The 16,286-nt window shown below is 54.4% G+C and overlaps 4 protein-coding genes across 4 annotated transcripts; 1 reads left to right on the top strand and 3 right to left on the bottom strand.

Annotated features, from left to right (window-relative positions):
- Positions 1 to 4,407: 4,407 nt before the first annotated feature.
- GCG54_00004112 (uncharacterized protein) lies at positions 4,408 to 4,777 on the top strand (the record flags this gene model as incomplete). Its single annotated transcript, XM_045404167.1, has 2 exons — positions 4,408 to 4,458; positions 4,520 to 4,777. The coding sequence occupies 2 exons, from the start codon at positions 4,408 to 4,410 to the stop codon at positions 4,775 to 4,777; spliced, it is 309 nt and encodes a 102-aa protein (XP_045264002.1).
- Positions 4,778 to 6,698: 1,921 nt separating this feature from the next.
- Positions 6,699 to 9,243, bottom strand: GCG54_00004111 (uncharacterized protein; the record flags this gene model as incomplete). Its single annotated transcript, XM_045404166.1, has 4 exons — positions 6,699 to 8,052; positions 8,107 to 8,807; positions 8,864 to 9,091; positions 9,154 to 9,243. The coding sequence occupies 4 exons, from the start codon at positions 9,241 to 9,243 to the stop codon at positions 6,699 to 6,701; spliced, it is 2,373 nt and encodes a 790-aa protein (XP_045264001.1).
- An 891-nt stretch (positions 9,244 to 10,134) lies between these two features.
- GCG54_00004110 (Endoglucanase) lies at positions 10,135 to 11,685 on the bottom strand (the record flags this gene model as incomplete). The annotated part of the gene is made up of 1 exon (XM_045404165.1): positions 10,135 to 11,685. One exon carries the CDS (start codon positions 11,683 to 11,685, stop codon positions 10,135 to 10,137), a length of 1,551 nt encoding a protein of 516 aa, XP_045264000.1.
- A 2,173-nt stretch (positions 11,686 to 13,858) lies between these two features.
- GCG54_00004109 (uncharacterized protein) lies at positions 13,859 to 15,526 on the bottom strand (the record flags this gene model as incomplete). The annotated part of the gene is made up of 4 exons (XM_045404164.1): positions 13,859 to 14,275; positions 14,332 to 15,102; positions 15,153 to 15,394; positions 15,445 to 15,526. 4 exons carry the CDS (start codon positions 15,524 to 15,526, stop codon positions 13,859 to 13,861), a joined length of 1,512 nt encoding a protein of 503 aa, XP_045263999.1.
- Positions 15,527 to 16,286: the final 760 nt, after the last annotated feature.

Raw genomic sequence — 16,286 nt, 5'->3', positions numbered from 1 at the left:
TTTCTTCACCAGCGAGCACCGCGTTGTAACTCTCCCAAAGGATTGCCCGTCCATATCAGGATACTTGGCCAGCATTTCATGCAGGGCCTTCCTGACCTGACGTCCATTAGTCAATGTTGAGGCTTCCGTTGTCCTTATTGCCCATGCCACTCATGACGATCTTGTGAGGCGGATAGGCAATGTCAGTCCCACCAGCTCCGATCAAACGCTCAAAGTCCTCCAGCATCGACCGCCCGAATCTGTTGTAGTTCTGGGCAATGTACCAGTCAATTTCGGAACCGGTGTCCTTCTCGAGCTCAGAGTAGTTGATGTCGGAGAGGCCCCCCTGATCGATACGCTCTGTGTTGCCAGGTGCCAGCGCGACAAGGAAACTTCTTCCAAAGTCCTTTCTCAAGCGCAGGATGAGCGTCGCGATCTTGGCGTTGTCAACTGTGGTATTCTCAACGTTAAGGTCAGCGCCATCGAATCCCGACTTGGTGATGACGCTGTGCAGAGGGCTGTGGAGATGCTCGTTGAAGCCTTCGTCTGAGTCGAAGCCCTCCTTGGTCCAGAAGAGGGTCAGCTGTATGAAGACATCAAGTCCATTGGCCTGGAATTTTCTTCTCAGGGCTGGTTCCAAACCGTTTCGTCCCAAAGATCGTCATCGAGGAAGAATCTGTTGGGTTCTCAGCCCGGGCCGAACCACCACTAACCGAGCTCGATGTATGAGACGCTTTATTCCCGCTATATAAGGCGGGCCAGTGGTTCATTGTAGCTTCAAGGGGCGCTTTCATCTTCATGTGGTCTCCAGAGTATTCATCCCAGACGTATGGCTGGATGTGAGTGGCCATACGAGGCACATCTGGAGAGTCGTTAAAGTCATGTTGACGATAGGCTGGAGAGATGCATGGCAATTGACTCGTTGATTTGAGCTGTTCGATTATAATACTGACTTCGTCAAGTCTGAGGTGCATAGCCTGATTTTCATGTACATGTCAAAGACATTAGACTGGGCTTTCAATAGATGTGAGCCTGGCGATGGCATTTTTTCTTGTACGGCTGAGTTCTCACCGTACTTGGTTCACTTCCAATTAGCCACGGTTGTCTTGAAGCTGAACTGGGACATAGGAGACTTTCTCAGGGCGATTTTCAAGATGCCATGAGCTGAGACGGCCCCCAACCGAGTATCAGCACTTGCCAGGAAATACGCGAGCTAGAATGCAAAGTCTACATCAGCCCTATCAAGACTTTCGGCCACGCATGTGTGGTCGTTCGGGCAGCCCTGACTGTTGTGAATCGAGACTACATGAAGCTGTCGGCTACAGTTGTTCGTGGTATCTGGTCTTCCGAGGGAAACAAAATGAGATGGCCTTCGACCGATTGTGTTCAAGCACATAATGGCATTAGCAGTGATCCATTGCACCAAGGTAGCCTCTCCCGCAACGCAGGACGTGGCCACGTTAAAGCTGTCGTCTGGCGCCGTCATACCACGCCGTGAGCACAATGTGTCCGAACTCATCGGTAGACTATGCTGCTGCTCCGCATGTTTGAAGCAAAGCTCGTCGTTATAGCGAAAAGAGACACTTGAGAGCTCTGAGGAACAACGACTCGCTTCCCATACCGTTATTCTCTCAAACTCTCCTCGGATTCCCTGTGTGACTAAATAGTTAATCGAGGTTCTAAACCTCAGTTCGAAAGCCTTTTGGACAGGCTTATGGATATGCGTCGTGGCTCCAGGCTTCACCGAGGTATAAAAGGCGACGCTTGCTGGTTCGGGCTCCCCAGTTCGGTCAACCAAATTGTTTTTTCCCTCGAGCGACATTCTTGTTGATTCGAACATCAAAAGATACTTTTTATGATAGTCGACAGGCTGTGCATGAGAATGGTTTGCCTTGAGTCAAGAGTTGGCATTTGGCAGCAGGAGAAAGCTTTGGAATAAACCATCACCAATGATCATGAACAATAGTTTCTGCGAATTCCAGGTCTTCTATCTCAGTGCTTTCACCCTTGATCGTTAGAAGCCCTCACTAGCCAACCTCGCTACAAGCATGAAATCTGGATAAGAAATGGCTAGATTGTCTTTCGGAGTTGTGTTCACGGCTCGGCGTCTGTACCTTTGGATAACACGGAATGGTCTTCAAATCTTTGAATTGCTTTTCCAAAGTCTCCGCGGTCTTTCCCGCCGTTCTCATCACGGGGTAAGTGTAGTCTTCACAATAGGCAAAAAACGTTGGCGGCATATCGGAGCTGGATATGTATGAGATAGCACTGCAATTAGTGTATAAATTCATGGGAATCGACAGTCAAGACCAAGTTCCCAAAGAAATGTAGTTCGATTGATTGTAAATTTGTCATCCAACACAGATCATAGCAGCTATCCTTTCCTATGCTACCGGCCATAATGTAGCATACCACAGCGATATGCCCCGAGGTCGTAGCCGTTGTCCTCAACTAGTGTCTACGGATTATTCTGCGTATCAGCCGTAGAGTAACTTAAAATTTCCAAAGCAACTGGCGCGTCTTATCTGGTCACAAGCTTTCACGGGGCTATGATTCGGATATCTTTGAAGACGAATGGAAACACTCTGTTGATTGTGCCTGTCGGTAGCTTCGTGGCACACAGTACGCTTCGGATACATAATCCATGTGACTACGTGTAACAAGTCGAGGACTCGCGGGTTCTGTGACCAAGTTGAGATGAAAGTTGATGAGTATTCGCTTGGTTCATCTAGCGCTTCATGGCGAAGTATAAAGTTGCTCAGCAACAGCATTTCACATGTAAAGGCAACCGGAAATAGATCTTTGGAAAGGGTCATTGTGTCTGAAATCAAGCGATTTTGCTTTTTGGCTGTATCATGCCGAGCCAAATCGAAATTCAGCCGGCAAGCCTCTCCGCCTGTCACTGAGCCTTCATCGCCTCCTGTCAACTCTGTCGTCTGTGAGAATACTCCGTCATGTAGGCATGACAATACTGGCGATGGCAGGTATTGCGCAGTATGACAAACCGCTTTAGTAGATTTGACTGATGACGGCATAGCACTCTGCAAAAGCTTAGGATCGAAATACCAAGATCACTTCTAAGGCTTATTTTGAACAGCTAAGTGATTTGCGGCGTGGGTGCTTATAAAGACTGCAAAGACGAGAGTGATCTGGCATTTGAAAAAAGGCAGAAGGTGACTTTCCATATTTCGCGACTGTGTTTGCTAATCCTTCTTGTCTTCCTACTCACCGTGAGAAGTTATAGTTCTGTATTGGAGAATCATATAAGTCAATGCACTTCTTTATCTAAAGGATATCCAGGGGAAAATGATAGGTTTGTATATGGGTTTCGAGTACACCCTGCGGCATGTGGCACTTGGTTAAGCACATGGACCCGTCATTTCACGTGCTTTGATTCAACCAGCGACATTGCACGCTTTTGGATCTCCAAGGGATAAATCCAACCATTTGAGTACTAAGCTTCAGTGATGATTGCTGGGGTTCCAACTTGAACTTGGTCTTTATTGTAGGGAGGGAGGGAGAAGGCTAGGACGAAATTGCCCGACGAAGGCCGGTCTTGGCGTGGAGTCACAGCAGCTGAGGCGCTCTAATAGTACCTAACCTCTGCCCAGCATAGTGCATGGTTGATAACTTCGCCTCATTTGTTGTCCACATAGTCTGGATGCATGGAAAGCGCAATACGAGTTTCTCCTGGAAATTGGCGTCAAATGAAATCGCCACCGCCGAACTTCGTTGCTTGTTGATCGACAGCCGGCGGTTCGTGACGGTCAGTCGTTGGTGTGTGCACAGAGTTTTAGAGGATGCGGACAACCGTCAATTGCTGCCGGGAGGGGACTCAAAGAAAAACAACGATGCTGAGCGGTTTGTCCTGAACCTAAAAAACCCTTGAAAACCTTGGGGCCGGAGATAACCGTCGCTTAGCCTATGGGAATTATTTCAGCCTCTAACATGTTGTGATGCTGGAGGTCAGGACTGGAAGCCGGCGAGGAATTCCTCTTCCGGTGCGCAAGAGCAAAAGTGGTATGAGGAGCAGCCACATTACTATTAGAAAGACCAAGCTTGTCATATAAGCCAGACGAGTGGAAGGAAAGTTACATGCTGGGTGGTCGACTCCATATGGGGGAACGAGAATTCTGAATATATGAATTTAATCAATCAACCTCTTGTTAGTGCCCGGCCCTGCCGCATCCCACAGGCTCCCACAGGCTCCGAAGCCGATGGGCGTTGTGTACAATCAGTCAGGTATAAGACAACCCTCTGTTCTTTTGAGACTGGAAGGAAGGGAACGGCACAATCACAGCAATCATCAAGTAGCTCAATTCACTCGCAACCTTAGTGAGTACGATGGAGACCACGAGAATAGTACTTCAACAGACTAACTTAACTGTAGTACCATAAGTCTGCATCTCAGCGCTCACCCTTGTCATCATGAAGCTCTTCTCGTCATTGAGTCTCCTCCTCCTCGCGGGCGTTGCAAACGTGCGTACAATTTCTCTCCAAGTCCTTATAGGCAATTGACTAACATCACATCTTCGAATAGGCCCAATACAAGTGCTACTGCACCGGTTCCGGTGGGGCAAACCCTGACCAGTTCTCCAACACCTGCTGCGTCACTGGAGACGGAGTCACGTTCCCTGATGGAGTGGATCGCAAGGGGTCTTGGTTGAACGACGGCGGACTCTGCCAGTTCAGCGGGCTGGGGCAGTTCACCCAGAACCAGTTCATCTCCGCGTACGCAGCTTGCTGTTCCAGCACAGGCCCTCAGGAAGGAAACAAGTATGGGGGCAACTGCTTCTGAATGTGAGAAGCGTAGAAAGGTTGTCAAATGGGTCGTAGGGGAGGCGTAGAAGTCTATGAATCAAAGCATCTAGGTCTCAACTTCAAGCACTAAACAAGCCAACACTAAGTGAATCTAATAGACGTAGTATTGCTTGTGTTGAATGTTGTTAAAAACTATATAAATAAACGACGCGCACATTTTCTTCAAGATCCAAAGACCGCAACGAATTCTTTTTTGCTCTCTGCTTCGACTTGGTCTGGGAACAGCACCTCTCAGAGAGGTCCTTTGAGGAATAGGTAATGTAGGGGGAGCGCAATGAATAACTCTGTGATGCGTATTGAGCGTGAATATTCACGTAGTGACGCTGACAGACGGCGACGTGAATAGGTCTTTGTCTCCTGGAAGACTGATGATAAGTGACAATCAGAACGTAATGAGCATGATACATTGAGAGACCGTGACAAAGACATCTTGACACTCTTCTTCTTGTCGTCGATCACAGACAACCGCGATGAGGATGCAATGCTGGAGGATAAGCTCACTCAGCATGGCAAGTGGCCTTTATACGCACCCTCATCAAGAGTGTTCCAGATTATCCAAGCATGACACCCTGGAGTTGGGCTTGCGAACCAGGCTGACAGTGGTCTGCAGAGCACCAAGTGCCACATCCGCTGAGCCTCTGACGACGAGGTCGTGGTATATTAGTCCCATCTTCCACTACCTTTTCAACTGCAACCAAATCCATATGTCGTTGTCTGGTGTGTTATTAGAAAGAGGCCTGGTTTTGCTTCCGCGGTACCTCCCATAAAGCTCAGACGCCCAGCGGCACTTCGAGCCACGTCGGTGGTGAGATTAGCGTCGGTCTCCATCGTCATCCACGCTCTCATTCGCGGGAAATGTTCATGAACACCTACTGAAAGAAGCCGCTGTCTTCGTACAAATCTCAAATTTCCGCCAACATGCTCTTGCCTTGGCCGAATCAGATCCGTTAACGCAAACTTCCAATGAGGAATCGTGGATATTCAACAGGCAAATTTCTCGTGGTTCACCAACTCATGAGAATGTACTACAATTTATAAACTATTATCACCAAGCATCACCTCATCGCTAACGAGACCAACGGCTGCCACAGCGACTGCAGTCCTTGTGAATGATACACTCACACGGCTATATAGCGAGCCAGCTTGGATGAAGTATACAAAGCATATAACGTAACGATACATCCAGAAATCTTTAAACAATGTGGTGTCATTGTCGGCCACAGTCCATCCAATATAGGCAGTCGTATTACATTTCAGTCCACGCAAAAGCCTGAAGCACCAACGACACCGTTGCTCACACCATCCGACTATCACCGTTCTGCCGTTTCGCATCGTTGCTGAGGTGTTACTGAGAACATACATTATCTACGAAAAATGCTGAACTCATCAAGGATTCTTCCTCCCGCCGTAGGGTGGACGAATGCCAACCTTCACCAGAATGAAACTACCTTCACTGGAATACGACGTCATTGACAGAGCATCAGTTCTCATGCAAATCCAGCCTTCTTTTATAAGTCACAAGAGCTCATCAGGAGCAGACCTCGTGAGCAGCAGAGCGTACTCTAGCCGTGCCCTGACTTCAGCCTCTCGACACTCAACTGAGAACATCAGCAACCGTCCTGTCGCGACACCAGTGAAAACACACAAACCATCATCACCAAGAACACCTCTGCTGCAAACGTTTAATGCATTCTTCCAAGGCCTAGCTATATCGCTCCAGCAACCCCTTAACGGGGCACCGTCGGCCGGGTATCAGGAAAGAAACCCCTCCTCAACGCCAACAATGTCCATGAAACCCAAGAAACCATGTTTATCGACCCGACGCCTCCGTGTGCCACCGAGACTTTATGTCCATATCCACTTCATTCACCCTCATCTCCATGACGACTTCCATCGCCTCAAAAGACGAGGAGGTGCTCCCCCTTCTCATCCCGCCCAATATCATAACTCAAAATCCGATGGTCGCGGTAATGCAGCATGAGCCGGTACCGCCTCGTCGCCGGCGACGGCGCCGCCGCACCGTCCGCTCTCAAAAGACACCCAGGCGCGCCGGCCTCCTGCACGGGGCCCACCGCGATGCCGTACAGGCTCCTGTTGGGCCTCTTCCCCGCCTCTTCGTCCGCGCGCGTCGGCAGGACCCAGTCGATCCGGAACCCGTTCTTGACCTTGAACCCCTCCCCGCGCAGCCCGTGTGGATACGGAGTCCGGGTAGGCGTCAGCAAGACCACGCGCCCGATGGCGGAGCCGACCACCACGAGCGACAGCTCCGGCACGTGGATGATCATGTTGAGGCGTTCGGCGTGCTGCATGAACATGTTCTGCGCGGGGTCGAAGTTGATAGGGTCCCTGCAGACCACTGCCGCGCCGTCGTCCACGTTGATGCTCCTGAGCTCGATATCGTACTCGTAGGTCCGCATGATGCAGCTCCGGCTCGCGAGCTCGTCCAGCACGTCCGGGTCCTGGTCGACGGTGTTGCGGTTCCGCACTCTCTCCCTCTTGTGGAAACGCACCCTTCCAGTCAATGAGTCCGGCCAGCTGAAGGCCTTGCCTTCGTGGGGGAGGTACACCATGTCGCGGAACGGTTCAATTTCCGATTCGATGCGTGTGTGCCATCCTGGTTGGTCTTTGTTCTTTTCCAATGCCCCAAGCGCGGCATCCATTGGGTACGCATTCGCCAAGGGAGGAGGATCTTGCTCAGGGAGATAGTTGACGGGCAGTTGCGTGAACCAATCCTGGGCTTCCAAGAAATTCGGCAGCGCAGCACTACCGTCGCTGTCGCTATCATCCTCGATCTCGTCTTCGTGCAGCGGCGCACTCCCGTCGGTGTCGCTAGAGTCGGACGACAATGTTTCGGCCGGCGGTTGCATGTTCAGCGGAGCACTACCATCGCTGTCGCTGTCCTCCTCCTCATCGTCGCTGTCGTCAACGTTTATCGTGAGCGCCGGCCCGTTGCCCCCGGGCGGATTTCCCGCCAGCTCATCGTCTATCCATGCCCCGCCATCCAAAGGCGGCACCTCAAACCCCATGGGAGCGAGAGCGAATATCTCGTTGGGCTCGGGCTCTGGGACGGCTTGTGCAGAAAGGGGCGACGGATGGTTGCGCACATTGGCGAGGCTCTTCTGTGTCTCCACCCAGCGTCCAGCAAGCGGAGGCTTAGAGTTCATAATGTCGCCCTCCTCGAGCCCGAGCAACTCCGCCGCCGAGTGCGCAGGCAGAAAGCTTTCATAAGGTAGAACCGCAACACCCCAGCCCCTGCTGCGTGTAAGTATAGCTGACCACTCGACGGCCGTATCAAAAGGGACTTACATTTGGTGGCGAAAGTTCCAATGGTGCGTCACATGCGTCCTGTGCTGGATCTGTATCGCCTTCGTCTTGGGCTTCCAGATGTCCAGCACCCACAGCGTGCCGTTGATGTCGATGGCGACGACCTTCTCCGCGAACCCGTCCTCGTCGTCCCAGATGGAAATGTTGGGGATGTTGTGCCCGCCGTCGCCGAGCGGAATCACGATGCGCCAGTTCCTCTTTCTCTTAAAAACGCACGCCTCGCAGTGGTTGTACGGCCTGTCGCGCCGCCACAGCGCCTCCGGCAGCCGCGAGAGCGCGAACGCGAACACCGTCACCTCGAACCGGTTGGAGCTGACGGCGATGAGGCGCGACTGCTGGTGCACCACGATGCCCCACGCCGAGCGCCCCACGTTGTCGCGGAAGAAGGGCGTCGGCACGGCGGCCGTCCGGCGGTCGACGTAGTCTGCGATGGAGCCGATGTACCACGCGATGACGGACCCGTCGTCGTACGCCGCCACCAGGACCTCCTCCCGCCCGAGGAAGCCGGTGGTGATGTGGTTCGTCTGGTGGTGGAAGCGGGGGTCGAGCGTGCCGCCGACGTGGATCGCGACCTTGTCCGGCTTCGTGGCTAGGATAAGATTCGGCTCGCGGGGGAGCGCATGCCGGAGCGCGCTCTTGGGCCGGTAGACGAATATCCTGTTCTCGTACGCCGCAAAGTAGAGCTGTCAAAGACGGGGGTTGGTCAACATAATCCCATCAACTCGGTCGCGATGGTAACACCAACATTGTATCGCTGCGACAGCGCCGTCAGGTTATTCCGATAATACGGCATCCGCGGGACGTGCTTCTCCAGCGGCTGCTGCTCCGCCGCCGCCGCGGGGTCGTCCTGCTCCGACCCGGTGAAGATCTGGTCCGTCGGGACGCCTTGGACGATCGTCTCGGTCGCTACCTGGTGGATGTGGTCGCGCTCGTGCTGTCGGATGATCTCGGGGGCGCCGTCGCCGAACTGAGGGGTCGGAGGTTCAGCAACCCACCAGCTTCCCTTGTCACTATGGAGATGGAACTCACCCGTTCCACGGCGTCCTGGACGAAGCATCTCCCCAGCACAGCCTCGCGGAAGCCGCGATCGCGCTGCTGCTGTCCCGTTTGGCCCGCCATGGACTTACTCCTCAGAGTCCTGTCCTCTCTTTCTCTTCGAGCGCGACATAAGCGCTTTCCGGGGAAACGGTGTGCCGGTGAAATCAACCTTGCTCTTGTTCTGTACGAGAAGGTTGAGAAGAAGCCTTGTGCCTGTGGTGAAGGAAGAGCCGTTTGGTTGTCAGATGTGGCCAGCGGGGTCAGGCCGCCCGTTAATCATATTTCGGGTTTGTTTGTCGACAACCCGCCCGCCTGCCCACCTTTGCGGCCGGCACGTAGAGCACCAGAGGCAAGGAGGGGTGGTCCCACTGTAATTTGCTTATCGATAGGAAAGGACCATGCTTTATCGATAAGAAGCTTAGGTGAGCTCCACGTTCCGTCCCCCTCGCCCCGCCGCTGGTCCCTGCTTCTTCTCGCTGTCTGGAGAGGAGGGGTCGAACCGTTTCATCGAGCCCACGCGGTTTGCCGTTTGTGGGGGGCCTTGAGAGCTCCCAGGAATGTGGATGCAAGCTTTCGCGATGGTTGATGGCATCAATTGGCACGAATTGGCTCTTAATGCACAATGCATTGGGTGAGTTTGACAGGACTCGGTCCAGATTGCATGTCACAATCTGATCACACACACACACACACAAGCCGTCCAAGTCCACGCTCGTAGTTAAAGGTCATAATCATGAGTCCAATTGCCGTACAACGAAAACTTCGCAAACACACTATCGTCAGGTTTCTAGCTCGTGCCTGACCAAAAGGTAGCCGGGTATCCGAAGCTGGCACCTCGTCCAAGTACCAATTCACCTTCCAAACGCCTAATTTTTAATATCAATCGAGACATCAAATGCATACCGTCTCCAAAAGCTCCGTGATCCGTGACTCAAGCAAGCACTCCTCCCGGTCATCCACCTGCGGCGCGCTCTAGGCCCGCATGATCTCGACCATGTCCTTCATCCTGTAGTCCAGCACGGGCGTGACCCAGTCGTCCTCCACCAGCGAATACGTCTCCTTGGTGTTCTCGTGGGGCTTGCGCGGGTTGACGGCCCAGTACCCAAAGTCGGCGTCGATGACCTTGAGGTACCGCAGCAGGTTGTTCCAGTAGTTTGCATCACCAATACTCGGACGGTGCGGCGCGCCGAACTCGCCCACCCACACGGGCGCCTGGTCGCCTTCGACGAGGTACGCCCAGTTCTTCCGCATCGCCTTCACAAAGGACGCGTAGCCGCGCTTCGAGTAGCGGCCCTCGACGCTGCCCCAGCCGGACCAGGCGTAGACGTGCGCCGAGTAGACGACGCGGTCGGGGACGCTGAGCACGACGGGGCGGTCCGCGACGCCGGTGAGGTCGTTGCCGGACTCCGTGCCGCCGACGATGACGAGCCAGTCCTTGTTCATCTCCAGCAGGCGGTTGCCGGCCTTCTCGGCGGCGGTGGCCCACTTGTCCCACGACATGGTGCCCCAGAGCCCGCGGACCTCGTTGCGCAGGTCGACGCCGATGACGCGCGGGTTGTCGACGAGGCGGAGCATGATCTTCTCCCAGTGCTGGATCCAGTCCTCCTCGGTCTGCTTGATGCGGCACAGCGGGCCGAGATGGTCGTTGGCCCAGTGGGCGTCGCACGGGTCGGCGCCGCAGCACCAGGTCGAGTGGGTGATGTGGTTGTTGACGATGACGGCGATGCCGGCGTCGGTGAGGGCGGTCACGCAGGCCTCGAAGACGTCGAGGGCGTGCATGCCGACGAGGTCCGGGTTGGCGGAGAGCAGCTCGGCGGGAACGGGCGGGTCGGTGATGACCATCTCGTCGCTGTAGGGCAGGCGCACGCTGTTGAAGCCTAGCCCTCTAATGGTCTGGGCGATGGTGTCGCGGTGCTGGACGTCGAGGCCGCTGGGGATGTTGAGCTCGTCGCTGGCGCCGTACCAATTGACGGACAGCAGCTTGAAGCGGCGGCCGTGCTCGTCGACGACGTCGCGGCCCTTTGTGTGCAGCGGCAGGGTGTAGGTCTCGATGCTCGTCTCCTTGATCGGGGGCAGCAGCGGGCGCTGCTCGAAGAGCCTGGTCTCCGGGTCGGGGGTCCACGCGACGCCGAGGGCGGCCTCGGCCTTCCAGAGGTAGTGGACGTAGCCGCCGAGGAAGACGAAGGCCAGGAGGAGGAACATCCTGAACTGCGATAGCCTGATGAAGCCGAGGTGGCAGATGGGCCTTAGACGTGATGGTTTTGAAGGTGGGTTTGCAAATGGCGATGATGGTGATGACGACGACGGGGTTCTCTTTCGGAAGCAGAGGCCGGGGGAGGAAGCTCCATGGTCGGCTGTCGCAGAATCGTCTATGCTGGGGAAGTAGACACCGCCTCTGGCTGGCGGAGTGCTCGGTTGCTCGATGTCATCAACCAGTGTCCCAGCTTGGGGACGTCCCGAGCTCCAGCGCCATACCCTGGCCGGCAAGCCGGGGGGCAGCTTGAAGATCTCGGCGAACGGCATTACTGATGTTCCTTGCGTCTGGACAACGATTAAGATGGAGATTGGCCAATCAGACGTGGTGGTGTAGCTGATGCTGGTGCTGCACAGCTCGATCCGCTAGGCTGTTTCCAGCGGGAACAGCCCTCCACTGCTGCAAGGACAAAGCCTCGATGACACGGGAGATGGCCGGGGCAAAGCTTGTCCCGATGAAGCCGACAGGTAAGGTAAGGTAATTAGTGGAATGACTTCACACACTCTCTATTCCTCTCGCAACCTCACAATCTTTTTCTCGCCGTGGTGCTGGCGGCAAGGTAGATGCTGTCAGCCACGTGCCGGGACGGATGCACGTCACAGACGATGTTTATCGCAACGTGTGCAACGGGCGGGCCGTCTTGTTTCGATTTCTTATTTTTCTCGTCCTTGGGCTCGTTTCGTTCCCGGGGAACCGGCGCAACGGTGCACAATCCGACCAGATGTCAATGCTGTAGCGCTGTGTCTTCTCCAGCGTCGATGCCGGAGGAGAAGGGCTCTTGGAATCTGAATTCGTTGAACGGTAATGCCCGCTTCTGATCCGTCGTTTGCTGCTTCGGTTATTGTTCAGCCGGGCAAATATCAGCTAAGATGCAACCGCCGTGATGCACCTCTCGAAGGGGCCGGAGTAAGGACGTTGCTGAGGTTCTGCCGTTGGACTCTGCTCAGGCTGGGCCAGCAAAAGGCACTCGTCAAGTGGGCTTCCCCAAGTGTAGGGCTGCCAGGATGAACAGTTCGTTCTTCGTCGGCAGTGGCGGCGGCGGGATGATTGATATACACCTTGTGTTTGTGGTTCGACAGTCGGCTTCTACGCAGGGTGCTCTTCCTCCTCCATGCGTTGACGATGCGATCCGTTTCAAAGCGAAGATGCGATGGAAAGAGGAAAACAGTAAAAAAACAGCCTTTCTTGGTATAACTCACTTTGCGCACCCAAAACTACTTATAATTATGAAAACGCCAAGGCGAATCGAACGAGAATCGGGCAGCCGAGCGGCGCCTGCTGCAATGCACTTCCCGCTTACATGACTGAACGGTCAGATTTGTGATGTCGTGGGTGTGGTGTGCGTTCCCCCCTCCGAAGAAGCCGGACGGAGCGGAAGCCCTGGGATTGGGGGTTGGGAATACAATCAATCGAATCAAAACCAAGAGCCACCACTTCCCGTGGCCCCCGGCCAGGCGCCGCTGGGATTCGGGGCCTTGAACAACACTTTCACAATACGCGCGATCCGGCGCATTCTGCAGAGATTTGCGGTATATGGGATGGGATGGGTGGTGACTCCCGCTAGCCTCTCCGCCGCTCCTCGCATCATTCGTTAATCCCAACCAGCCGTCCATTCCGCAGATTCCGGCTGGGCTTACTTTTGCCAGACCACCGCTGTCCTGCCTTATCCCGCCGACGCCAGCTCACTCACACACGCGCAATGCTCACCCTCACACACCCAGCATCATGATCCTTGCTCGGTACTTTGGATCTGCTCTCATTCCTCACCACTCAATCGTGTTGTTGCTTCCTGCATGGTCCGGTACTTGATAGGCAAACTTGCATTATAGTGTCGCGTGACTCTTGATTTTTTTTTGTTATTTTCGTCGGACTTTGGACAACACCTACATGTCCGTCCCCGTCAAATCATGATTCGTTCCGCCCATCCCGTCAAGGGCCTTTTTCCGCCCCGAAGCTCCCACCCCCTCGGTGAGGCTCCGGACATTCCCTTTGTCGCCTCCCGCCGTCCCTCCCTCTAAAGGTACAGAGTCTCTAAATTGTGGGTATTGTACCCGTCCCTTCGCTGCCTAAACAAGTCCGAGACGCCGACGCTGGTATTACATGGTTCGGGGTTTTTTGTTCATGAAGAGAAAAAAAATAAAAATATGTGACAAGGCCAGTCAATAAGGCCGACTATTCCTCCACATTACATCATCTCTGTTAGCTGGCTGATATATCAATGCCCAGCACGTGGTGGTGTCCAGATGCTTCGGCCGATAATAATGCGAACCATGTTTTGGTGACCGGGTCCGTGGGGTGGTGGTAAAAGGTGTTTGAAGCTGAGGGGGCATGGAACACTCTAGTTCCTCGCTCAAACCCTCTCTCCTTCCCTTTTCTTTTTCCTTTTTGAGTTTTACTGTTTTCCTTCCTTTTTTTCGTTCCATTCGTCGTCGTTCCGTCTCATTATATCCTGTTCATCCCAAGTGGGTTCATGTCTTCGAACCCGTCTGGCCGGGCTCGCGACTCGGGCCGGGCGTACGTCGCTCGCGCATCCCAAGTGGGTGGTGTTTGCGGCGGCCGGGGACTTGAGAAGGACCGCATCGGCGGTTGGTAGCGGGCTGTTTGCCCAAAGTAGTCGGGCGTTCTTCGTCCGCTGTTGGGACTTACAACGGGGGATTTGACTGGGGAAACTGGTGTTACAACAGCGCTCGAGTCTCTCGACAGCATCTCGTACGCACGGGTATCTTTCTTGACGTCGTATCGGGCATCCACCGACACGAATTCTTTCTTGTTCCTGCCTCCCAAGGAGGTGGCAAGATCAATCCAACCGAGGACCATGGCCCATCGGCCCAGGAGGAAGAGCAGCCAGATGCCGTTCATCTATGGTCAAATTAGTCTTTGGGGTCCGTCGACTTCTCAGGGGAAGCTCCTCTTACCGCAAGTAGAATCAAGACCGCAGTGATGGTCGCCTCGTTGACAACCATGTTCTTGGCCTTGTCGTAACACTGGCTTCTGTCACCCTTGGTGAGGGTGATACACGTGATCCAGTCTGCGGCGATGGTCTTGTCGTCGTGCACTGCTTGGACTGTGTTGTCCTGAAACACGAAAACGACAGAGAAGAAGATGACGTCGGCAATGATGATGAGAACGATGGCAATACCTCTCCACTGGAGTGAGATCACGCGTCGTACTCGTCGGTAGGCTTGGCGGGGGGTCATGGTCCGGATGCTCTGAGAGTACTGGGGCAGGCTCGAGCCTTCGGTAGATGCGCTGTTGTCTGCCAGCGAGGCAAGGTAGACCTTGATACAGTAGCCGAACGTGGCGAACTGGATGATGACTGTGAGGCCGGCGAATACAAGGAGCGGGATCCAGAAGTCGGCAAGACTGTTCTTGTGGTTGATGTGGCAGGTTGCCCCGAAACGAAACGACACGCCGCTGAAGACGAGGGCGACGACAATGCCAATGATTGGAATTCCCCACCCGGCGGCTTGGGCAAAGATCATGAAATTGCGGCCGACGACGACTTGCCAGCAGATCTGGAGATGCAGAGACAATGATCGCAGGAATACCCACATGACTCCGGCCCAGCCTCCGAGCAGGAGGAACGCACCAGACGCGCCGCAAACCTTGCTCGACTTCATGCTGTGGGGCGTGATGTCGTTGTAACATTGCTCCGGCTCAGCGGCGAGGGGGACAACAAAGCCAAGCTGATATGGTCAGACATCAGGGGTGGTCACCGTCGCGGGAGGCAACTCACATTCATGATGAAGACGGCAATCGTCAGACATATGCTCAGGTAGTGTCTGTACGTCTTGTCGACGGGCAAAACGGCCCAGGAAAGGAGGAGAAATAGGCAGCATGCCGCACTGGCGACGCAGACCCAGTTGGCTGCTGTGGTCATGGTGTTGAAGTAGTCCGGGTACACCCAGTCTGTAAGCGGGCATGGCAAGCAACATGATAGCGTTTCTGTCAAGTTCTGGCAAAGACGGCCGCTGATGACTGTGAGAGGTTAACGGCTTGTTGCATCATTCCACTTTGACGGCACTTACAGCCTTCGTCGGCTGGAAAAAGGGACGCAGAGATGAAAGGCGGGAAGCAGCCCCCTCGGGACGCGATGTCGGGGTACGCCATGGTTGAGGGTGAGACGAGCAACCGCCGAATCTGAAAGCGATCTGAGGAGCGACCAAGGTGATATACGACGACGATGTGGTAATATTCGATGTGCTGTCCACCCTTTCCCCGATTTGGTTGACACACCCTTGAACGATATCTCGCACTGACAGTCGCGGCAGGCTAGTGAATCGAACTAAAGAAAAAAAATAATGTCGTAGCGTGGAGAGTCGGAGCTGATGCCGGGCTCTGTCGGGAGATTCCGATCAGAAAGGAAGAAGAGGTACGTCTTTCCAAGTCCTCCAAATGACGTCCTCAGTCCTGCTGAAGCCCAAGCTGTGGTATGTACTCGGGATCGGGTGAGTGTAGTGTCGTGTCGAGATATCGAGGTAAGGTGGCTGTGGTGGAGGGTCGTGTAAGTCGGGTCGGGGCGTTGGAGAGTGGTGCGTCACAGGCGACCTATTGTGTTGATACCGTCATTGTCCGCAGTTGACAAGGCAGGGCGGAAGATGCTGGAGGCGGAAGACTCGTGGTATCAAGGAAAGACTCGAGCGGGAGCAACGACGAAGAGGCCGGAAGCATCACAGAGGGCACGAAGGCAGGACGGAGGAGGGTGGGACTCTATTATGTACATGGAGGCGTGGACTACCTCACGTTGGACTACGTTAGCTGGGCTGCATAGGTTGGCCCTTGTGTAGGTTCCTGCAGAGCGGGTGGGTGTTTCTCAGTCCCTCTCATTCTCGGCCAGGCTGGTAGTGCCCAGGTTTGTTCAACCAGTCGC

The sequence above is a fragment of the Colletotrichum gloeosporioides genome, assembly GCF_011800055.1.
Source record: "Colletotrichum gloeosporioides strain Lc1 chromosome Unknown consensus_48, whole genome shotgun sequence".
NCBI classification, from domain to species: Eukaryota; Fungi; Ascomycota; class Sordariomycetes; order Glomerellales; family Glomerellaceae; genus Colletotrichum; species Colletotrichum gloeosporioides.
The sequence above is the reverse complement of the archived record's forward strand: the minus strand, read 5'-3'. Positions and strand labels throughout refer to the sequence as shown.